This window comes from Scyliorhinus torazame, chromosome 29 (genome assembly GCF_047496885.1).
Source record: "Scyliorhinus torazame isolate Kashiwa2021f chromosome 29, sScyTor2.1, whole genome shotgun sequence".
NCBI lineage: Eukaryota > Metazoa > Chordata > Chondrichthyes > Carcharhiniformes > Scyliorhinidae > Scyliorhinus > Scyliorhinus torazame.
The window spans coordinates 41032283-41056590 of record NC_092735.1 but is presented as its reverse complement, the minus strand read 5'-3'; the positions used below and the strand labels follow the sequence as shown (position 1 = coordinate 41056590).

Here is a 24308-nt window from a genome sequence, read left to right as displayed (position 1 = left end):
TAGCCAGTCCCAACCATCCCTGGAACAAGTGATGAACCTTTGTCGCTCTCCCTCAATGGCAGTAACATCTGAGGTCAGGGGTCCAAAACTGCCCACAATACTCCAGGTGCGCTCCAACCAAGCTTCTATACGATTGAAGCGAGACCCCTCGTCTTGTACTCAAATCCTCTTGGAGAAAGACTAACACCTGAATGAAATATCTTTATTGACTGCTCCTTATTCATTTCCACAGCTAACCTAAACTTCTAAATACGATAATCATTGTTCCCGCCTGATACGTGATTCTCTTGACCCTCCTCACCCCACAGAATGAGAATAATCCTTCCCCCTTTGTTGGGTCAGAAACTGTTTCAGAAAATTCTGCTGGCCGGTGGCAGCAATGAGTGAGTGAGCCGCACATTCGGGGCTCTCACTCCGGCGGGATTTGAGGACCTGGTTCCTGGTTTTGCGGGCTGCGGAGCGCTGGAAGGACAGCCATGGGGGGCTAAGGAACGAGCAGAGCTGCATGGAACTGCGGGAGAGCAGAAAGCAGCGCAAACGGGAGAGGAAGGGACAAAGGCAAGGTGCAGGGGAAGCTGACCCGGGAGCAAAGATGGCGGACCTGCGGACTTGGGACCCGGCGATCCAGCAGGCGCTGCAAAACATGCTGCGGGTGGATAAAGAGCAGTTTTGAGTCTTTGAAGAGGGATAACTTGGACCCACTTCAGAAGGCAGTGGATCAGCTGAACCAGAGATTGGATGCCCAGGATGATAAAGTTAAGGAGCTGGGGGAGGTGGTGGAGGAGCAGGAGGTCGCGCAGCCGATTGCTGCGCTAGAAGTCGACGGGTTGAAGGAGAGACAGAGAAGACTGCTGGACAGAGTGGAGGAGCTGGAAAATAGAGCCCGTAGACAAAATCTGAGGATCATCGGCCTCCCGGAGGGGCGGAGGGAGCTGATGCCACAGCGTTCGTGCGGGACTTGTAGATGCAGCTGATGGGGGCTGAAGCCCGTCCGCGACCGCCGGAGCTGGAGGGGGCACACAGAGTACGGGCGAGGCAGGTGCGTCGGCCCCCCCCCCCCCGCCCCCCGTCCCACCCCCGACCGCCGGAGCTGGAGGGGGCACACAGAGTACAGGCGAGACAGGTGCGTCCGGGCCCCCCCCCCCCCCCGTCCGATGGTGATCAGGTTCCACAGATTTGTGGAGAAGGAGCGGGTGCTGCAGTGGGGCAGAGAGCGCTAAGAGCAGCACGGGGAATAACCGTGTCCTTCGCATTTACCAGGACCTAAGCCAGGAGGTGGCCAGGCGGCGAGCAGCCTGTAAACAAGTTAAGGAGGTGTTGTTCAAAAAGCACGTGAAGTTTGGTCTGCTCTTCCCGGCCCGTCTTTGGGTTACGCATCAAGGCCAACACCACTACTCCTCCGAGCCCGAAGAAGCGATGGACTTTGTGAGGGATCAGGGGGCTGGTCTCGAAAAAGGTCCCACGGACGCAAGCTAGGGCCTGAGAATTACTGATTGAAGGACGCTTACTGTGCCTGGACTGCAGGTCGACTGTTCACTGCTTTAAAGGTGCCTTGTGGTGTATTTTTTGTGGGCCGTTTGATGTTTACATCTTGTTTGATCTTTCCCATCTTAGTGAGACTGCTCCAGTGGGTCGGAGGGGGGGACGGTGTGCTGGGGAGGGGGGATATGAGGTCGGGGAAACAATGGGACTGAGACAAGGGGGCGCCGGAGCGATGAGTCACCGGGCTAGCAGATTGGCTAGTCAAAGGAGTCAGGTGGGGGGGAGAATACAGCCAGTGAATGGCAGGGCTGGGGTTATCGGGGGATGTTGCTAGGGGGAGTGGGGGGGGGGGGGGGGAGTTATTTTGCTGACGTGGGGGGGATCTGAAGTAGGTAATGGAAAGGTGGTCGGGGGTGGAGGCGGCCAAGAGGCGAGCCAGGAATGGCACGGTGCATGGGCCGGGGGCGGGCCCGAGAAAGGGTATGGCTGACTGGCGGGGGGGGGGGGGGGGGGGGGGGGGGGTGGTATTGTGCCCCCAACCAGGCTGATCACCTGGAATGTCGGGGGACTAAATGGGCCAGTTAAAAGGGCACGTGTGTTCGCGCATTTGCGGCTCTAAAGGCGGACGTAATTATGTTGCAGGAGACACATCTGAAAGTATCTGACCAGACTAGACTGAGGAGGGGCTGGATCAGCCAGGTCTTCCACTGGGACTTGGATTCTAAGTCCAGGGGGGTAGCAATTATGATCAATAAGCGGGTTCAATTTGAGGCGGAGGGCGTTAGTCGCAGACGGCGGGGGCAGATTCCTTATGGTAAGGGGCAAGCTGGAGGGGAGAAGAGTGGTGCTGGTGAACGTTATATGCTCCGAACTATCGAAAAATACAGCACAGAACAGGCCCTTCGGCCCACGATGTTGTGCTGAACCTTTGTCCTAGATTAATCATAGATTATCATTGAATTTACAGTGCAGAAGGAGGCCATTCGGCCCTTTGAGTCTGCACCGGCTCTTGGAAAGAGCACCCTACCCAAACTCAACACTTCCACCCAACACCAAGGGCAATTTGGACATTAAGGGCAATTTATCATTGGCCAATTCACCTAACCCGCACATCTTTGGACTGTGGGAGGAAACCGGAGCACCCGGAGGAAACCCACGCAGACATGGGGAGGACGTGCAGACTCCGCACAGACAGTGACCCAAGCCGGAATCGAACCTGGGACCCCTGGAGCTGTGAAGCAATTGTGCTATCCACAATGCTACCGTGCTGCCCTTGAGAACAAATAAATCTACACTATCATTTTACTGTAATCCATGTACCTATCCAATAGCTGCTTGAAGGTCCCTAATGTTTCCGACTCAACTACTTCCACAGGCAGTGCATTCCATGCCCCCACTACTCTCTGGGTAAAGAACCTACCTCTGATATCCCTCCTATATCTTCCACCTTTCACCTTAAATTTATGTCCCCTTGTAATGGTTTGTTCTACCCGGGGAAAAAGTCTCTGGACTGTCTACTCTATCTATTCCCCTGATCATCTTATAAACCTCTATCAAGTCGCCCCTCATTCTTCTCCGTTCTAATGAGAAAAGGCCTAGCACCCTCAACCTTTCCTCGTAAGACCTACTCTCCATTCCAGGCAACATCCTGGTAAATCTTCTTTGCACCTTTTCCAAAGCTTCCACATCCTTCCTAAAATGAGGCGACCAGAACTGTACACAGTACTCCAAATGTGGCCTTACCAAAGTTTTTGTACAGCTGCATCATCACCTCACGGCTCTTAAATTCAATCCCTCTGTTAATGAACGCGAGCACACCATAGGCCTTCTTCACAGCTCTATCCACTTGAGTGGCAACTTTCAAAGATGTATGAACATAGACCCCAAGATCTCTCTGCTCCTCCACATTGCCAAGAACTCTACCGTTAACCCTGTATTCCGCATTCATATTTGTCCTTCCAAAATGGACAACCTCACACTTTTCAGGGTTAAACTCCATCTGCCACTTCTCAGCCCAGCTCTGCATCCTATCTATGTCTCTTTGCAGCCGACAACAGCCCTCCTTACTATCCACAACTCCACCAATCTTCGTATCGTCTGCAAATTTACTGACCCACCCTTCAACTCCCTCATCCAAGTCATTAATGAAAATCACAAACAGCAGAGGACCCAGAACTGATCCCTGCGGTACGCCACTGGTAACTGGGATCCAGGCTGAATATTTGCCATCCACCACCACTCTCTGACTTCTATCGTTAACCAGTTCGTTATCCAACTGGCCAAATTTCCCACTATCCCATGCCTCCTTACTTTCTGCATAAGCCTACCATGGGGAACTTTATCAAATGCCTTACTAAAATCCATGTACACTGCATCCACTGCTTTACCTTCATCCACATGCTTGGTCACCTCCTCAAAGAATTCAATAAGATTTGTAAGGCAAGACCTACCCCTCACAAATCCGTGCTGACTATCCCTAATCAAGCAGTGTCTTTCCAGATGCTCAGAAATCCTATCCTTCAGTACCCTTTCCATTACGTTGCCTACCACCGAAGTAAGAATAACTGGCCTGTAATTCCCAGGGTTATCCCTAGTCCCTTTTTTGAACAGGGGCACGACATTCGCCACTCTCCAATCCCCTGGTACCACCCCTGTTGACAGTGAGGACGAAAAGATCATTGCCAACGGCTCTGCAATTTCATCTCTTGCTTCCCATAGAATCCTTGGATATATCCCGTCAGGCCCAGGGGACTTGTCTATCCTCAAGTTTTTCAAAATGCCCAACACATCTTCCTTCCTAACAAGTATTTCCTCGAGCTTACCAATCTGTTTCACACTGTCCTCTCCAACAATATCGCCCCTCTCATTTGCAAATACAGAAGAAAAGTACTCGTTCAAGACCTCTCCTATCTCTTCAGACTCAATACACAATCTCCAGGTACTGTCCTTGATCGGACCTACCCTCGCTCTAGTCATTCTCATATTTCTCACATATGTGTAAAAGGCCTTGGGGTTTTCCTTGATCCTACCCGCCAAAGGTTGTTCATGCCCTCTCTTAGCTCTCCTAATCCCTTTCTTCAGTTCCCTCCTGGCTATCTTGTATCCCTCCAATGCCCTGTCTGAACCTTGTTTCCTCAGCCTTACATAAGTCACCTTTTTCCTCTTAACAAGACATTCAACCTCTCTTGTCAACCATGGTTCCCTCACTCGACCATCTCTTCCCTGCCTGACAGGGACATACATATCAAGGACACGTAGTACCTGTTCCTTGAACAAGTTCCACATTTCACTTGTGTCCTTCCCTGCCAGCCTATGTTCCCAACTTATGCACTTCAATTCTTGTCTGACAACATCGTATTTACCCTTCCCCCAATTGTAAACCTTGCCCTGTTGCACGTACCTATCCCTCTCCATTACTAAAGTGAAAGTCACAGAATTGTGGTCACTATCTCCAAAATGCTCCCCCACTAACAAATCTATCACTTGCCCAGGCTCATTACCCAGTACTAAATCCAATATTGCCCCTCCTCTGGTCGGACAATCTACATACTGTGTTAGAAAAGCTTCCTGGACACACTGCACAAACACCACCCCATCCAAACTATTTGATCTAAAGAGTTTCCACTCAATATTTGGGAAGTTAAAGTCGCCCATGACTACTACCCTATGACTTCTGCACCTTTCCAAAATCTGTTTCCCAATCTGTTCCTCCACATCTCTGTTACTATTGGGGGGCCTGTAGAAAAGTCCTAACAAGGTGACTGCTCCTTTCCTATTTCTGACTTCAACCCATACTACCTCAATAGGGTGATACTCCTCGAACTGCCTTTCTGCAGCTGTTATACTATCTCTAATTAATAATGCCACCCCCCCCACCTCTTTTACCACCCTCCCTAATCTTATTGAAACATCTATAACCAGGGACCTCCAACAACCATTTCTGCCCCTCTTCTATCCAAGTTTCCGTGATGGCCACCACATCGTAGTCCCAAGTACCGATCCATGCCTTAAGTTCACCCACCTTATTCCTGATGCTTCTTGCGTTGAAGTATACACACTTCAACCCATCTTAGTGCCTGCAAGTACTCTCCTTTGTCAGTGTTCCCTTCCCCACTGCCTCATTACACGCTTTGGCGTCCTGAATATCGGCTACCTTAGTTGCTGGACTACAAATCCGGTTCCCATTCCCCTGCCAAATTAGTTTAAACCCTCCCGAAGAGTACTAGAAAACCTCCCTCCCAGGATATTGGTGCCCCTCTGGTTCAGATGCAACCCGTCCTGCTTGTACAGGTCTCACCTTCCCCAGAATGCGCTCCAATTATCCAAATACCTGAAGCCCTCCCTCCTACACCATTCCTGCAGCCACGTGTTCAGCTGCACTCTCTCCCTATTCCTAGCCTCGCTATCACGTGGCACCGGCAACAAACCAGAGATGACAACTCTGTCTGTCCTGGCTTTTAACTTCCAGCCTAACTCCCTAAACTTGTTTATTACCTCCACACCCCTTTTCCTACCTATGTCGTTGGTACCAATGTGCACCACGACTTCTGGCTGCTCACCCTCCATCTTAAGGATCCTCCTGAAGACACGATCCGAGACATCCCTGGCCCTGGCACCCGGGAGGCAACATACCTTCCGGGTGTCTCGCTCGCGACCACAGAATCTCCTATCTATTCCCCTAACCATTGAATCTCCTACAACTATTGCTTTTCTATTCTCCCCCCTTCCCTTCCAGAGCCAGACTCAGTGCCAGAGACCTGGCCGCTAGGGCCTTCCCCCGGTAGGTCATCCCCCCCAACAGCATCCAAAACGGTATACTTGTTTTGAAGGGGAACGGCCACGAGGGATCCCTGCACTTTCTGCCTGTTTGTTTTTTCCCCCCTGACTGTAACCCAGCTATTCTTGTCCTGTACCTTGGGTGTGGTTACCTCCTTGTAACTCTTCTCAATCACCCCCTCTGCCTCCCGGATGATCCAAAGTTCATCCAGCTTCAGCTCCAGTTCCCTAACACGGTCTTTGAGGAGCTGAAGTTGGGTGCACTTCCCGCAGGTATAGTCAGTGGGGACACCGGTGGTATCCCTCACCACCCACATCCTACAGGAGGAGCATGTAACTGGCCTAGCCTCCATCCCCTCTTACCTGACAGAATATAGCTGCCCTGTGGACTAACTAGATCTCCGCCCTCCGACCCTGCTCCCAGTCAGCTACACTTTCTGTAAACTCCTGGCTCTCTTCGCACTCTTTGCGGAAATGTCGGAAACAAAATGAAAGGAGCACCTTACTCCCTCCTCATCTAACTCCCTCGGTCACCAAACTCTCACTATCGAACTGGGACGGCGTTGACTTTATCAAATGACTGCTGGGGAAGATCCCGGACCTAGACCCACGTAAGTTGATAATGGGGGGGGGACTTTAATACGGTCCTTGACCCGGGGCTGGACCGGTCATGTCCCAGAACGGGCAGACTCCCAGCAATGGCAAGGGAGCTGAAAGGGTTCATGGAGCAAATGGGGGCTGTGGACCCATGGAGAGCCAGACAGCTGACGGGAAGGGGCTACTCGTTTTATTCGCATGTTCATAAAGTGTATTCTAGGATTGATTTTTTTATCGTGAGCAGGGACTGTGTCGGGGAGGTAAAGAATACGGAATACTCGGCAATCACTATCTCGGACCATGCCCCGCACTGGGTGGACCTGCAGGTCGGGGGGGGGGGCGAATTACCAACGCCCACAATGGAGGTTAGCCGTAGGACTGTTGTCGGAGGAGGGGATATGTGAGAGACTGCGGAAGTGTATGCAAAATTACTTGCAGGTGAACGATATGGGGGAGGTTTCAGCAGCGACCCTGTGGGAGGCGCTGAAGGCAGTAGTGAGGGGGGAGCTGATCTCAATTCGGGGTCAGAGGGTCGGGGTGGACAGAGCAGAAATGGACAGATTGGTTAGGGAAATTCACCGGATAGACGAGGAGCATGCGGGGTCCCCGGGGGAGGACCTACTCGGGGAGAGACGGAGATTGCAGGTGGAACTGGGGGTGCTATCCACGAGTAGGGCCGTGGAACAACTTAGGAAGGCGAGGGAAGTGGTGTATGAGCATGGGGAGAAGGCCAGCAGATTGCTAGCGCAGCAACTCAGGAAGAGGGAGGTGGCCAGGGAAATAAGTAGAGTGGTTGATGGGGAGGGGAGCAGAGTGGAGGACCCGGCAAGACTGAATAAGGTATTTCGGGACTTCTATAGTAAGCTGTACACTTCAGAACCCCCGGAGGAGATGAAAAGGTTCCTGGATGGACTAACCTTCCCAAAAGTAGGCAGGGACTAGTGGACGGGCTAGGGGCCCCGATTAGAGCGGAGGAGATATTGGGGGGCCTAAAGGCCATGCAGTCGGGGAAAGCCCCGGGACCGGATGGATACCCAGTAGAGTTTTACAAGAAGTTCTCGGAGATAGTGGGACCGGTCCTGACAAGGGTTTTTAATGAGGCAAGGGACAGAGGGACCCTGCCACCGACGATGTCGCAAGGCACCATCCCGCTGATACTGAAGCGGGACAAGGACCCGGAATCCTGCGGGTCATACAGGCCAATCTCCCTGATCGATGTAGATGTCAAGCTCCTGGCCAAGGTCCTGGCGATTAGAATTGAGGACTGCGTACCGGAGGTGATTGGGGACGATCAGACAGGGGTTGTGAAAGGCAGGCAGCTGACAGCTAACTTGAGAAGATTGCTTAATGTGATCATGATGCCCCCGACGGGCAAGGAGGTGGAGGTGGTGGTGGCAATGGACGCTGAGAAGGCCTTCGACCGGGTGGAGTGGGGCTATTTGTGGGAGGTGCTTGGACGGTTTGGGTTCAGGGAGGGACTGGTTAATTGGGTCAGACTATTGTACCAGGCCCCAAAAGCTAGCGTTAGGATGAACAGGATAATGTCAGATTATTTCAGACTACACCGTGGGACCAGACAGGGGTGCCCACTCTCCCCGTTGCTGTTCGCGCTGGCCATAGAGCCATTGGCGATGGCGTTGAGAGCTGCGAAGGGGTGGAAGGGAATGACTAGGGGGGGGGGGGCGGGTGGAGCATAGGGTCTCTCTCTATGCGGACAACCTGCTCCTGTATGTGTCGGACCCACTGGCCGGGATGGACAATATCCTGGAAACACTGAGGAAGTTTGGCCGGTTTTCAGGGTACAAATTAAATATGGCCAAGAGTGAGATGTTTGTGGCGCAGGCAAGGGGCCAGGAGAATAGGCTGAAGGAGCTGCCATTTAGGCTGGTTGGGGAAAGTTTCCGGTACTTGGGGATACAGGTGGCACGAGACTGGGGCAGGTTGCATCAGTTAAATTTGACTAGGGTGGTGGAACAAATGAAGAGGGAGTTTCGGAGATGGGATGCACTCCCGCTGTCACTGGCGGGGAGGGTGCAGACGGTGAAGATGACAATCCTCCCTAGATTTCTGTTCATCTTCCAGTGCCTCCCGATCTTTATCCCACGGTCCTTCTTCAAAAGGACTGGCAAAATCATCATGAGCTTTGTCTGGGCGGGAAAATCCCCGCGGGTGAGGAAGGCGATGCTTGAAGGGAGTCGCAGCGAGGGGGGGACTGGCATTGCCGAGTCTGATCAACTACTACTGGGCGGCTAACATAGCCACGATAAGGAAGTGGATGGTGGGTACGGGGTCTATCTGGGAGTGGATGGAGGCGGCTTCGTGCAGGGGCACCAGTTTGGCAGCCCTGGTCACGGCTCCCCTACCGCTGTCGCCGGCCAGGTACTCCACCAGCCCGGTAGTGGGGGCGGCCCTGAGGATATGGGGCCAGTGGAGGAGGCATGTGGGAGGGGAGTGCGTCTTTCTGGGCTCCAATATGTGATAACCATCGATTCGCCCCCGGGGACATGGATGGAGGGTTTCGAACATGGGGGTGGGGAGGTTGGGCGATATGTTCCTGGAGGGGAGCTTTGCGAGTTTGAGGGGCTTGGAGGAGAAGTTTGGGCTGGTAAGGGGAAATGACTTTAGGTACTTACAGATGCGGGACTTTGTATGCAGACAGGTCCCATCCGTCCCACGCCTCCCGCCAATAGGGATCCAGGACAGAATAGTCTCTAGAGGAGAAGGAGGGGAGGGTAGAGACTCGGATATTTACAAGGTGCTCACGAAGGGGGAAGAGTCCGAGACGGAGGAACTGAAACTCAAATGGGAGGAGGAGTTTGGCGGGGAGATGGAGGACAGGCTGTGGGCGGAAGCCCTAAGTAGGGTAAACTCAACCGCAACATGTGCCAGGCTCGGCCTGATTCAATTTAAGGTTGTTCACCGGGCCCACATGACGGTAGCTCGGATGAGCAAATTCTTTGGGGTACAGGACAAGTGCGCTAGATGCGCGGGAGGACCAGCGAACCACGTTCACATGTTTTGGGCATGCCCTAAGCTTAGGTGGTACTGGGAGGGATTTGCGGGGGTCATGTCCCGGGTGCTGAAAACAAGGGTGGTGATGAGTCCAGGGGTGGCAATTTTCAGGGTTTCGGAAGACCAGGGAGTCCAGGGGGAGAAAGAGGCAGATGTTCTGGCCTTTGCTTCCCTAACAGCCCGGCGGCGGATACTGCTGTCATGGAGCGACTCAAAACCCCCGAAGACCGAACTATGGCTTTCGGACATGTCAAGTTTTCTGGGTATGGAAAAAATTTAGTTTGCCTTGAGGGGATCTGTACTGGGGTTCGCCCGAAGGTGGCAACCATTCATCGACCTCTTCGCAGGAGAGTGAACGTCAGCGGGGGGGGGGGAGATTAGAGTAGAGTAGGAGGGATAAATAGGCGGGTAGTGTCTATGGGAGAGGAGCGGGCATGTGCAGTATGGTTTGATTGAAGTATTGGTTTTATATTGATGTTTGCACATTTCTGTTATCTGTGACTGTTTACAATGCCAAAAAATACCTCAATAAAATTGTTTGTTTAAAAAAAAAAAAGAAAATTCTCCTGACCACACTTTAGAAACTCTCATTCTGCCCCTCCCCAACTCTTTACCCCATTAGCTCAGTTGGCTATGATACAGAGCAACGCCAACAACGCGGGTTCAATTCCCTCACCGACTGAAGCTATTCGCCTTCTCAGCCTTGCCCCTCGCCGGAGCTGTGGTGATCCTCAGGTTAAAGCAGCACCAGGCAGCTCTTAAAGGGGAGAGCGGCCTATTGTCCTCTGTGACTGTGGCAACATTTACATTAGCTCCCCCAGTTACATTATTACTGCTCTAATGTTTTTGCACAGCTATTTGCAGCTGCAGTTTACAAAGCAGATATTCAATACATTGAGCTTTTACATAGACACTAAATTTGATTTGATCTTATTGCATTTCATCTTAACCCTGACCACATCTAATACTTTCTGTTCCTTACTCTTGTGTTATGTCTCTTCCGCTCCTTTGAGCACAGATTGCACCAATTTTACATCAAACTGCTAAGTCTCAAAACACGGGTTCACGTTGGAATGAGTTTGTGTTTTCTGCATTTCTGATTTATCTGTACTGTGTGGGAACACTGACCAACAGGAGAGTCCTGTCCTCGTGTTGCTTGTGTCTCCTGCTGACTGACTTCAGGAGGAATGTTGGCTGCAGGAGTTTGAATTTCCAACTTACATCAGGGAACCTTTGTAAACCTCTGTTTGAGATGAGATGTTGTCAATTTGATGGGATTGACCCTGTGTTTTCAGAGGAATCAAAACAGGCAGAGGGAAGCTGCTGGTGTTATTGTTTTTCTTAATTTCCGTATCTTTACTTTGCAGTGTCAAACCTTTCATCCACCAACCATTTGTTGTTCAGCCAAGTTTAAGCCATGCTCCAATCCTGGGTAAGAAAATTTGCTTTCATGTTAAACAGTCTTGATTTGGTGTGGGAACTGTATGGTATTCTTGATGTACACTGTTGGTGTTGACACTGGTATTCTTGATGTACACTGTTGGTGTTGACACTGGTATTCTAGATGTACACTGGTGTGGGCTTTGTGTGGTATTCTTGATGTACACTGTTGGTGAGGACACTGTGTGGTATTCTTGATGTACACTGGTGTGGACTTTGTGTGGTATTCTTGATGTACACTGTTGGTGTTGACACTGTGTGGTATTCTTGATGTACACTGTTGGTGTTGACACTGGTATTCTTGATGTACACTGTTGGTGTTGACACTGGTATTCTAGATGTACACTGGTGTGGGCTTTGTGTGGTATTCTCGATGTACACTGTTGGTGTTGACACTGTGGTATTCTAGATGTACACTGGTGTGGGCTTTGTGTGGTATTCTCGATGTACACTGTTGGTGAGGACACTGTATGGTATTCTTGATGTACACTGGTGTGGACTTTGTGTGGTATTCTTGATGTACACTGTTGGTGAGGACACTGTGTGGTATTCTTGATGTACACTGGTGTGGACTTTGTGTGGTATTCTTGATGTACACTGTTGGTGAGGACACTGGTATTCTTGATGTACACTGTTGGTGTTGACACCGTGGTATTCCCGATGTACACTGTTGGTGTTGACACTGGTATTCTTGATGTACACTGTTGGTGTTGACACTGGTATTCTTGATGTACACTGTTGGTGAGGACACTGGTATTCTAGATGTACACTGGTGTGGGCTTTGTGTGGTATTCTCGATGTACACTGTTGGTGTTGACACTGTGGTATTCTCGATGTACACTGTTGGTGTGGACACTGTGGTTTTTTGATGTACACTGTTGGTGTGGGCTCTGTGTGGTGTTGCCTCTGTGTGGTATTCTTGATGCACACTATTGGTGTTGACACTCTTGTATTCTTGATGTACACTGTTGGTGAGGACACTGTGTGGTGTTGCCTCTGTGTGATACTCTTGATGTACACTGTTGGCATATTGACTCTGTGTGGTATTCTTGATGTACACTATTGGTGTTGACACTCTTGTATTCTTGATGTATACTGTTGGTGTGGACACTGTGTGGTGTTCTTGATGTACACTGTTGGTGAGGACACTGTGGTATTCTGGATGTACACTGGTGTTGGCTTTGTGTGGTATTCTTGATGTACAGTGGTGGTGTTGACACTATGTGGTATTCTTGATGTACACTGTGTGGTATTCTTGATGTACACTGGTGTGGACTTTGTGTGGTATTCTTGATGTACACTGTTGGTGTGGACACTGGTATTCTTGATGTACATTGGATTGGATTGGATTTGTTTATTGTCCGAGGTACAGTGAAAAGTATTTTTCTGCGAGCAGCTCAACAGATCATTAAGTACGTGAGAAGAAAAGGGAATAAAAGAAAATGCATAATAGGGCAACACAACATATACAATGTAACTACATAAGCACTGGCATCGGATGAAGCATACAGGGTGTAGTGTTAATGAGGTCAGTCCATAAGAGGGTCATTTAGTAGTCTGGTGACAGTGGGGAAGAAGCTGTTTTTGAGTCTGTTCATGCGTGTTCTCAGACTTCTGTATCTCCTGCCCGATGGAAGAAGTTGGAAGAGTGAGTAAGCCGGGTGGGAGGGGTCTTTGATTGTACTGCCCGCTTTCCCCAGGCAGCGGGAGGTGTAGATGGAGTCAATGGATGGGAGGCAGGTTCGTGTGATGGACTGGGCGGTGTTCACGACTCTCTGAAGTTTCTTGCGGTCCTGGGCCGAGCAGTTGCCATACCAGGCTGTGATGCAGCCCGATAGGATGCTTTCTATGGTGCATCTGTAAAAGTTGGTAAGGGTTGATGTATACTGTTGGTGTAGACACTGTGTGGTATTCTTGATGTACACTGTTGGTGTGGACACTGTGGTATTCCCGATGTACACTGTTGGTGTGGACACTGGTATTCCCGATGTACACTGTTGGTGTGGATTCTGTGGTATTCTTGATGTACACTGGTGGTGTGGGCACTGTGGTATTCCCGATGTACACTGTTGGTGTGGACACTGTGGTATTCCCGATGTACACTGTTGGTGTGGATTCTGTGGTATTCTTGATGTACACTGGTGGTGTGGGCACTGTGGTATTCCCGATGTACACTGTTGGTGTTGACTCTGTGTGCTATTCTTGATGTACACTGTTGGTGTTGACACTGTGGTATTCTCGATGTATATTGTTGGTGTGCGCTTTGTGTGGTATTCTTGATGTAAACTGTTGGTGTGGACACTTTATGGTATTCTTGATGTACACTGTTGATGTTGACTCTGTGTGGTATTCTTGATGTACAATGTTGGTGTTGACTCTGTGTGGTATTCTTGATGTACAATGTTGGTGTTGACTCTGTGTGGTATTCTTGATGTACGCTGGTGTGTGGACACTGTGTTATTCTTGATGTAGACTGTTGACCTAGGGCTCACTAACATTTTCTCGATGTTTGGCTGATTAAGGCAATCTGTCAGATGTGTGCAATAATTAGCTCAGATAAACGTGGTACATCATCCATATTGATTTTGTCCGAAGAAGATTTTGCAATATGTGGTACAGAGTCCTGCTGAATGATTACCTAAATGTAATGTAGGAGTTGCTGGGAGGGAGTATAATCCTGGACACGGATGATACAGCCACTTGACACATGAATGAATAAATTTGAAACTGTGATTCTCCTATCCAGGATATGACGGTGCTTCTATGGGTCGTTCGCCAGTCAGTTCCCACCCAGCCTGGCAGGGTCGATGCATCGGAACCCCAAAAATCCGGCTTGTGGAATTCTCCGCTTTCATGGAACAGCAAAGGGATCCAGAAACTGTAAGTACGAATTGCGGTCGGATTTTCAACTTTGAAAATTGGGCTCACTGAGTTTTGCGATCTGGTGGGATTAGTATTGATACAGTTACCATGGCAACGTCCATGCTCGGTAGGTGCAGAGAGTTCCCCTCTGAGAGAGGAAATTCCTCATCATCCCCTTCTTGGGAGAGGCCTTATTCTGAAAGCGTATCCGCTAGCTCGAGATTCCTCCAATGAGGGAAAACAATCTCTCAGAATCCTCCATGTTTCATTAAGATCACCTCCCATTAACTCCAGGTAGAAGCTCTATCTGCTTTCCCTTTACTCATCAGACAAACCCCTTCACCTCAGGAATCCGCCGAGTGAACTTTCTCTGAACTCTCCCAATCCCTCCTTCATAAGGTGACCAGAACTGCACGGTTCTCCAGGTTAGTCTCGCCAATGCCATGTATAGTTGGAGCAAAACTTCTCCGTTTTTATACTCCACCCCCTTTGCCTTCCTAATTATTCACTGCTCCCAATGCGGTGGTCGCGACGTTGGGGAGACTAAACGCAGACTGGGTAACTGCTTTGCAGAACACCTTCGCTATTTCAACTCAGCATCTTAATCCCATTCCATCCTTAGCCTGCTGCATTTTCCCAGTGAAGCAGAACACAAACTGGAGGAGCAGCAATTTCATCTTCCGATTAGGAACGTTACAGCCCTCCGGACTCGACGTTAAGTTCCACAACGTTAAGTTAAGTTTCCTACATAGGTAGGAAAAGGGGTGTGGAGGTAATAAACAAGTTTAGGGAGTTAGGCTGGAAGTTGAAAGCCAGGACAGACAGAGTTGTCATCTCTGGTTTGTTGCCGGTGCCACGTGATAGCGAGGCTAGGAATAGGGAGAGAGTGCAGTTGAACACGTGGCTGCAGGAATGGTGTAGGAGGGAGGGCTTCAGGTATTTGGATAATTGGAGCGCATTCTGGGGAAGGTGGGACCTGTACAAGCAGGACGGGTTGCATCTGAACCAGAGGGGCACCAATATCCTGGGAGGGAGGTTTGCTAGTACTCTTCGGGAGGGTTTAAACTAATTTGCCAGGGGAATGGGAACCGGATTTGTAGTCCAGCAACTAAGGTAGCCGATATTCAGGACGCCAAAGCATGTAATGAGGCAGTGGGGAAGGGAACACTGACAAAGGAGAGTATTTGCAGGCACGGAGATGGGTTGAAGTGTGTATACTTCAACGCAAGAAGCATCAGGAATAAGGTGGGTGAACTTAAGGCATGGATCGGTACTTGGGACTACGATGTGGTGGCCATCACGGAAACTTGGATAGAAGAGGGGCAGAAATGGTTGTTGGAGGTCCCTGGTTATAGATGTTTCAATAAGATTAGGGAGGGTGGTAAAAGAGGTGGGGGGGTGGCATTATTAATTAGAGATAGTATAACAGCTGCAGAAAGGCAGTTCGAGGAGTATCACCCTATTGAGGTAGTATGGGTTGAAGTCAGAAATAGGAAAGGAGCAGTCACCTTGTTAGGAGTTTTCTATAGGCCCCCCAATAGTAACAGAGATGTGGAGGAACAGATTGGGAAACAGATTTTGGAAAGGTGCAGAAGTCATAGGGTAGTAGTCATGGGCGACTTTAACTTCCCAAATATTGAGTGGAAACTCTTTAGATCAAATAGTTTGGATGGGGTGGTGTTTGTGCAGTGTGTCCAGGAAGCTTTTCTAACACAGTATGTAGATTGTCCGACCAGAGGAGGGGCAATATTGGATTTAGTACTGGGTAATGAACCAGAGCAAGTGATAGATTTGTTAGTGGGGGAGCATTTTGGAGATAGTGACCACAATTCTGTGACTTTCACTTTAGTAATGGAGAGGGATAGGTACGTGCAACAAGGCAAGGTTTACAATTGGGGGAAGGGTAAATACTATGATGTCAGACAAGAATTGAAGTGCATAAGTTGGGATCATAGGCTGGCAGGGAAGGACACAATTGAAATGTGGAACTTGTTCAAGGAACAGGTGCTACGTGTCCTTGATATGTATGTCCCTGTCAGGCAGGGAAGAGATGGTCGAGTGAGGGAACCATGGTTGACAAGAGAGGTTGAATGTCTTGTTAAGAGGAAAAAGGTGACTTATGTAAGGCTGAGGAAACAAGGTTCAGACAGGGCATTGGAGGGGTACAAGATAGCCAGGAGGGAACTGAAGAAAGGGATTAGGAGAGCTAAGAGAGGGCATGAACAATCTTTGGCGGGTAGGATCAAGGAAAACCCCAAGGCCTTTTACACATATGTGAGAAATATGAGAATGACTAGAGCGAGGGTAGGTCCGATCAAGGACAGTAGCGGGAGATTATGTATTGAGTCTGAAGAGATAGGAGAGGTCTTGAATGAGTATTTTTCTTCTGTATTTACAAATGAGAGGGGCGATATTGTTGGAGAGGACAGTGTGAAACAGATTGGTAAGCTCGAGGAAATACTTGTCAGGAAGGAAGATGTGTTGGGCATTTTGAAAAACTTGAGGATAGACAAGTCCCCCGGGCCTGACAGGATATATCCAAGGATTCTATGGGAAGCAAGAGATGAAATTGCAGAGCCGTTGGCAATGATCTTTTCGTCCTCACTGTCAACAGGGGTGGTACCAGGGGATTGGAGAATGGCGAATGTCGTGCCCCTGTTCAAAAAAGGAACTAGGGATAATCCTGGGAATTACAGGCCAGTTAGTCTTACTTCGGTGGTAGGCAAAGTAATGGAAAGGGTACTGAAGGATAGGATTTCTGAGCATCTGGAAAGACACTGCTTGATTAGGGATAGTCAGCACGGATTTGTGAGGGGTAGGTCTTGCCTTACAAATCTTATTGAATTCTTTGAGGAGGTGACCAAGCATGTGGATGAAGGTAAAGCAGTGGATGTAGTGTACATGGATTTTAGTAAGGCATTTGATAAAGTTCCCCATGGTAGGCTTATGCAGAAAGTAAGGAGGCATGGGATAGTGGGAAATTTGGCCAGTTGGATAACGAACTGGCTAACCGATAGAAGTCAGAGAGTGGTGGTGGATGGCAAATATTCAGCCTGGATCCCAGTTACCAGTGGCGTACCGCAGGGATCAGTTCTGGGTCCTCTGCTGTTTGTGATTTTCATTAATGACTTGGATGAGGGAGTTGAAGGGTGGGTCAGTAAATTTGCAGACGATACAAAGATTGGTGGAGTTGTGGATAGTAAGGAGGGCTGTTGTCGGCTGCAAAGAGACATAGATAGGATGCAGAGCTGGGCTGAGAAGTGGCAGATGGAGTTTAACCCTGAAAAGTGTAAGGTTGTCCATTTTGGAAGGACAAATATGAATGCGGAATATAGGGTTAACGGTAGAGTTCTTGGCAATGTGGAGGAGCAGAGAGATCTTGGGGTCTATGTTCATACATCTTTGAAAGTTGCCACTCAAGTGGATAGAGCTGTGAAGAAGGCCTATGGTGTGCTCGCGTTCATTAACAGAGGGATTGAATTTAAGAGCCGTGAGGTGATGATGCAGCTGTACAAAACTTTGGTAAGGCCACATTTGGAGTACTGTGTACAGTTCTGGTCGCCTCATTTTAGGAAGGATGTGGAAGCTCTGGAAAAGGTGCAAAGAAGATTTACCAGGATGTTGCCTGGAATGGAGAGTAGGTCTTACGAGGAAAGGTTGAGGGTGCTAGGCCTTTTCTCATTAGAGCGGAGAAGGATGAGGGGCGACTTGATTGAGGTTTATAAGATGATCAGGGGAATAGATAGAGTAGACAGTCAGAGACTTTTTCCCCGGGTGGAACACACCATTACAAGGGGACATAAATTTAAGGTGAAAGGTGGAAGATATAGGAGGGATATCAGAGGTAGGTTCTTTACCCAGAGAGTAGTGGGGGCATGGAATGCACTGCCTGTGGAAGTAGTTGAGTCGGAAACATTAGGGACCTTCAAGCAGCTATTGGATAGGTACATGGATGACGGTAAAATGATATAATGTAGATTTATTTGTTCTTAAGGGCAGCACGGTAGCATTGTGGATAGCACAATTGCTTCACAGCTCCATGGTCCCAGGTTCGATTCCGGCTTGGGTCATTGTCTGTGCGGAGTCTGCACGTCCTCCCCGTGGCTGCGTGGGTTTCCTCCGGGTGCTCCGGTTTCCTCCCACAGTCCAAAGATGTGCGGGTTAGGTGAATTGGCCAATGATAAATTGCCCTTAATGTCCAAATTGCCCTTGGTGTTGGGTGGAGGTGTTGAGTTTGGGTATGGTGCTCTTTCCAAGAGCTGGTGCAGACTCAAAGGGCCGAATGGCCTCCTTCTGCACTGTAAATTCAATGATAATCTATGATTAATCTAGGACAAAGGTTCGGCGCAGCATCGTGGGCCGAAGGGCCTGTTCTGTGCTGTATTTTCTATGTTCTATGTTCTATGTTAGTCTATGACCTGGTCTCCTCCAGTCTAACCCTTCTTTTAAATATCCAAAACATTTTTGTCCCAATGCAAACTCCCCCTCCACCATTGGACCATCTGTCATTCTGCTCTTAAGTTTTGTTTTTTCTGAGCACTGACCTTAATTCTCCCATTTACACATTTTGATATCTTACCTTTTACAGCCTGCACCTTCTCCTGCTATTAACAGCTTCCTCTGACTCATCACCTGCACATCTTTGTTGCAATCTCTCCGAGGTCCCACCAATCACTGACCTTCTTTCTGCTCCAGATGCTCCACCCCCTCTTGTACAGTATATAGTCCAACACATCTCTCCCTCTCTTTAGATCTGAAGGAGAGTCATACGAACCCGTAATGTTAACTCAATTCCCTCTCCACAGATGCTGCCAGAGCTGCTACATTTTTCCAACTTCTTCTGTTTTTGTTTCAGACTCCAGCAGCAGCAGTATTTTGCTGTATTACAATGTGCTCTTACCTTGATGTGGCCCCTTTTGGAAATCCAAGTACCTCACATCTACTGGTTCCCATTACATCGTCAAAGAAGCCGAATGAATTTGTCAAATGCAATTTCCCTTTCACAAAACCATGTTGACTCTGCCCAATTGTATTCGGGTTTTCTAAATGCCCTGCTACGGCCTCCTTCATAAATTCTAATGTTTTCCCAATGACAGATGTTAGACTAACTGGTCTATAGTTTCCTGCTTTCTGTTTCTGTCTCTTTTCTTAAAGAGGTGTTACATTTGCGTTTTTTCGAACTGCTGAGACCTTTCTGGAATCTGAGGAATTTTGGAAGATTACAACGAATGCATCCATGATCTCTGCAGCCACTTCCTTTAAATCGTGAGGATGCAGATATTAGATCTTTGTTAGTTCCAGGGACATGTCAGCCTTCAGTCCCATTAGGTTTCCATTATTTTTGTCCAGGGATTGTTTTAAATTCCTGCTTCCCCTTTGCCTCTTGATTTTCTACTAATCTTGGGATACTTTTTGTGTCTTCTTCATAAGACTGATACAACATACTTGTTCAAAGCCTCTGTCATTTCCTAGTTTCCTATTATTAACTCCCACGTCTCACCCTCTAAGGGACCAATGCTCCCTTTAGACACTTTCTTCCTTTGTATATTCTTGTAGCAGCTCTTACACTGTCTGCTACTTTTATCTCCAATTTCTATCTCAATTCTTTTTTAACTCATCCTTTGTTGATTTGTCAAACGATCCCAACCCTCTGCCCATTATTAATATTCTCTGCTTTGTAATTCCAAACACCACGGACGGTGCATCCTTCTGCTAGAGACTTTCTTCCTCAATGGAATATAGCTTTGTTGAGAGTTCTGAAATGTCACCGTAACTATCTACCACTGTGTCTCTAGCATCTCACCTTTTATCCTGTCCACTTTGCCAATTCCGTTTTTTTATCCTTGGAATTGTCTTTATGTAAGTTTTACAGAGTCAGCATGGATTTACGAAAGGAAAATCATGTATGATAAATCTGCTGGAATTCTTTGAGGATGTAACTGGTCGGGTTGACAAGGGGGAGCCAGTCGATGTGGTTTATTTGGACATTTGTCAAAGTCCCACATAAGAGATTAGCGTTTAAAATTAAAGCACATAAGATTGGGGGTAGTGTATTGAGATGGATAGAAAACTGGTTGGCAGACAGGAAACAAAGAGTAGGAATTAATGGGTCTTGTTCAAATAGGCAGGCAGCGACTAGTGGGGTCCCGCAGGGATCGGTGCTGGGACCCCAGCTATTCACAATATATATTAATGATTTAGATGAGGGAACAAAATGTAATATCTCCAAATTTGCAGATGACACCAAGTTGAGTGGGAGGGTGAGCTGTGAGGAGGATGCAGAGATCCTTCAGCAGGATTTGGACAAGTTGAGTGAGTGGGAAAATAAATGGCAGATGCTGTATAATTTGGAGAAATGCAAGGTTATCCACTTCGGTAACAAAAACGAGAATCAGACTATTATCTGAATGGCCATAAATTAGGAGAGGGGAATGTGCAGTGAGACCTGGGTGTCCTCGTACACCAGTCACTGAAGGTAAGCGCGCAGGTACAGCAGGTGGTAAAGAAGGCAAATGATATGCTGGCCTTCATAGCGAGAGGATTCGAGTACAGGAGCAGGGATGTGTTGCTGCAATTACACAGGGCCTTGGTGAGGCCACACCTGGAATATTGAGAGCAGTTTTGGTCTCCTTATCTGAGGAAGGATGTTCTAGCTATAGAGGGAGAGCAGCGAAGGTTTTCCAGACTGACTGAGAGATTGAATCAGTTAGGATTATATTCACTGGAGTTAGAAGAATGAGAGAGATCTCCTGGTAACCTATAAAATTCTAATAGGACTAGACAGGGTAGATGCAGGAAGGATGTTCCCGATGGTGGGGGGTGTCCAGAACCAGGAGGTACAGTCTGAGGATACGGGGTGAACCATTTAGGACAGAGATGAAGAGAAATGTCTTCACCCAGAGAGTGGTGACGCTGTGGAATTTGTTCAGAAAGCAGTTGAGACCAAAGCGTATGTTTTCAAGAAGCAGTGAGATATGGAATTTAGGACAAAGGGTAGTGAAAGGATATGGGGGAAAGCGGGATTCGGCGGGAGTTGGATGATCAGCTATGATCATTATGAATGGTGGAGCGGGGTTGAAGGACCGAATCATTCCTCCTCCTTCTATGTTTCTCTATATGTTTGTATGTTAACACTAGTTTGTATGTTAACACTAGTTTGGGACCCAAATTTCTCACATGGGCAGTAATATTTACATCTGAATAGAATTGTAATCATTACTGATATTCCAAGTCAGGTTAAAGCTTCTTGACGTTCTGAAGAAGTGATGTCTGTTAATTATCAGACACTCTGACCGGCTTATAATTAAAACGTTATATCCAGGAGCCCTTATTTGTTCGATGAACATAACAAAGCACAAAATGCTGGTTCACGATTTAACCCAAATTTATTCACAAGTACAATGAAACTGTTACTATCTCAAAATATCTCCATGCTGTTCGCCGTGCCGATGAATGCGATCGGGCCCCAGGCCAATTGTGAGTCTTGGTTATCTCTGGGTTCTCGTGCCTTCTCCGTCTGTCTCTGGTTCGCCGCAGGGTCTCTGGTCCATAGTCTTCATGTCGAGTCTTTGCTGGGGAGGGCTTCTGGGTATCCCTTTATTCCCCCTCTTTGCGTCCTTCCAGAAGTTTCCCTGGCCCTCAGCCAATGGGGTCACTGGGCAGGGAATAGAGATGCCAGAAAGTCTGGCTATATCTGTGCAACCCACAACAATCGATCCGTCTGAATGGGGCCCGATTATCTGCCAACTCCGGTTTGCAGGACAGGCCCAGATCTCCTCTGGCTGAATTGTCTCGGCCAGTGTTTGGTTTGAATTCCCAGCAGGCCTGCCTGTGGTTCTGACTCTAGTTAATTTAAAATGACCAATTCTGTGTCAGGCCAAAGATTCAGGCCGTTGGCCGTTTTACCACTGAAGAGTCATAGTGGACTCTAAACATTAACTCTGTTGCTCTGTCCACCGAGGCTGCAGCACCTGCGGAGTAATTCCAGCATTTCTGACCTTGGATTGAGTTCTGGATATTCCGGAAGTAATCTGCTAGATTCCGAGGAAGCTCTTCTCTTCCGTTGCATCGACTCTGTTCTGGAATTATTAACTGTTTACTGTTTGTGTCTAAATTTACCAGTTGTGCCTCACTGAAATTTATCATTTGGAATGTCCAATCACCGCCATTTTCTCATCTTCCTTTACAGTACAATAAACATCTCTTTGTGCACATTGGCCAATCGAGTCCATCCTATAACGAGGCTCTACTCGAATCGGTCGACATTCACCAAATCTATGATAAATTTCCAGAGAAGAAGGGGGGGCTGAAGGAGCTGTTTGAGGATGGACCACCGAACATCTTCTTCCTCGTAAAATTCTGGGTCAGTAAAGATCAGCAGGACAACCTGGGTGTGGTCCGATGCCACGCTGAGCCGGAAAAGCAGCGCACCACGGCACAGCATGGCGGATAACAGCCGGGAGACTCTGCTCCCGGGATCCACCGCAATCGCAACGCGTCCAGAGATCCAACGCGATGTAAATCCCGCCCCGGGCGGGATCACATTTTGACAAAGCTGCAAATTCGAGCGAGACAGCTAGTCTCACTTTAATGTGCAGATTCTCCAGGTACCTGAGACTTTTGCCTTGGAGACGGCGGGCAGGCACCGTTCGGTACTGGGCTCCACAAACGGCACCTTTGGGGGTCTCCCAGGGGTTTCCCAAGGTGCCCAATTGGCATGGGCACTGCCAGGTTGGCAATCTATACGCGTGCGATCGGGCTGGAGGTGCCCTGCGTGGGGGGTGGGGGGAGACGCTGCGGTCCCTCCCATAGTGCGTTTGGGCTGGGGGGGGGTGTCGGGAGTCGCTTCGGGGGGCTCAAAAATCGAGATGCCAATTAAAACAGCGTCCGGAGCTCCCACTGCACAAAACGGGGCTATGTGCAGCCTCAGCCGTGCAGTCCCCATTGAGGCCCCTACACAGCGCCAGCCGTTTGTATAGTCATGTGTTTCTCCGCACGGCGAGCGCCGGGAAACCTGCGGCTAAACGTGATCGCGAGGGGACTCAGAAAGAGCTGACATCCATGTGTTTACTTAAACCCTCGCAACATAATAAGAACTGAGCATTTACAGAGGTGTTGAGCACGCAAGAGGTGTGGAATAGTGACATGGCGATCCCTTTGCTAAATCAGTGATCACAAAAAACTCCAGCGGACAAATGAGAAAGAAATGAGAAATTTGGTGGTAAATCAAACAGAGAAGTGGGAATATGTTTAATTTACATTTCAAACTGACCAAACTTTATTTTGTTTTGTAGGCTGATCTTAGTATCAATATCCAAGATGAATCAGGCATGTTCTATGGGGTAAGCAGCCAGTATGAAAGCACAGACAACATGATCATCAGCTGCTCCTCAAAGGTTTGCTCGTTTGGGAAACAAGTCGTAGAAAAGGTTGAAGTGAGTCCGTTATCTTAGAATTGGCAGTTTCCAGATAGACGTGGTATTGTTGTGAGTGTGTGTGTGTGGGAGAGTGAGTGTGTGTGTGTGTGTGTGTGTGTGGTAGAGTGAGTGAGTGAGTGTCTGTGTGTGTGTGGGAGAGTGAGTGAGTGTGTGTGTGTGGGAGAGTGAGTGAGTGTCTGTGTGGGAGAGTGAGTGAGTGTCTGTGTGTGTGTGTGAGTGTGTGTGTGTGTGGGAGAGTGAGCGAGTGAGTGAGTGTGTGTGTGTGTGTGTGGGAGAGTGAGTGTCTGTGTATGTGTGTGTGTGTGTGGGAGAGTGAGTGTCTGTGTGTGTGGGGGAGAGTGAGTGAGTGTCTGTGTGTGTGTGTGGGAGAGTGAGTGTCTGTGTGTGTGTGTGAGAGTGAGTGAGTGTCTGTGTGTGTGTGTGTGTGTGTGTGTGAGAGTGAGTGTGTGTGTGTGTGAGAGTGAGTGTGTGTGTGTGAGAGTGAGTGTGTGTGTGTGGTAGAGTGTGTGTGTGTGTGTGTGTGTGTTGTAGAGTGAGTGAGTGTCTGTGTGTGGGAGAGAGAGTGTGTGTGTGTGTGTGGGAGAGAGAGTGAGTGTGTGTGTGTGTGTGTGTGTGTGGGAGAGTGAGTGTCTGTGTGTGTGGGGGAGAGTGAGTGAGTGTCTGTGTGTGTGTGTGGGAGAGTGAGTGTCTGTGTGTGTGTGT

At 48.7% G+C, this 24308-nt stretch overlaps 1 protein-coding gene across 5 annotated transcripts in view; it reads left to right on the top strand.

Moving 5' to 3' along the window:
- The window catches only part of LOC140404106 (transcriptional enhancer factor TEF-1-like), a 110699-nt gene that overhangs the window by 73610 nt on the left and 12781 nt on the right, over positions 1-24308 (top strand). For 4 of the 5 annotated variants that reach the window (XM_072492522.1, XM_072492525.1, XM_072492523.1 and 1 more), the window contains 4 exons: positions 11235-11299; positions 14054-14187; positions 22358-22531; positions 23463-23603. In XM_072492522.1, the coding sequence (XP_072348623.1) occupies positions 11235-11299; positions 14054-14187; positions 22358-22531; positions 23463-23603 (514 nt within the window). The remainder of the gene's footprint in view (positions 1-11234; positions 11300-14053; positions 14188-22357; positions 22532-23462; positions 23604-24308) is intronic. The other variant, XM_072492524.1, reaches the window with a different exon arrangement.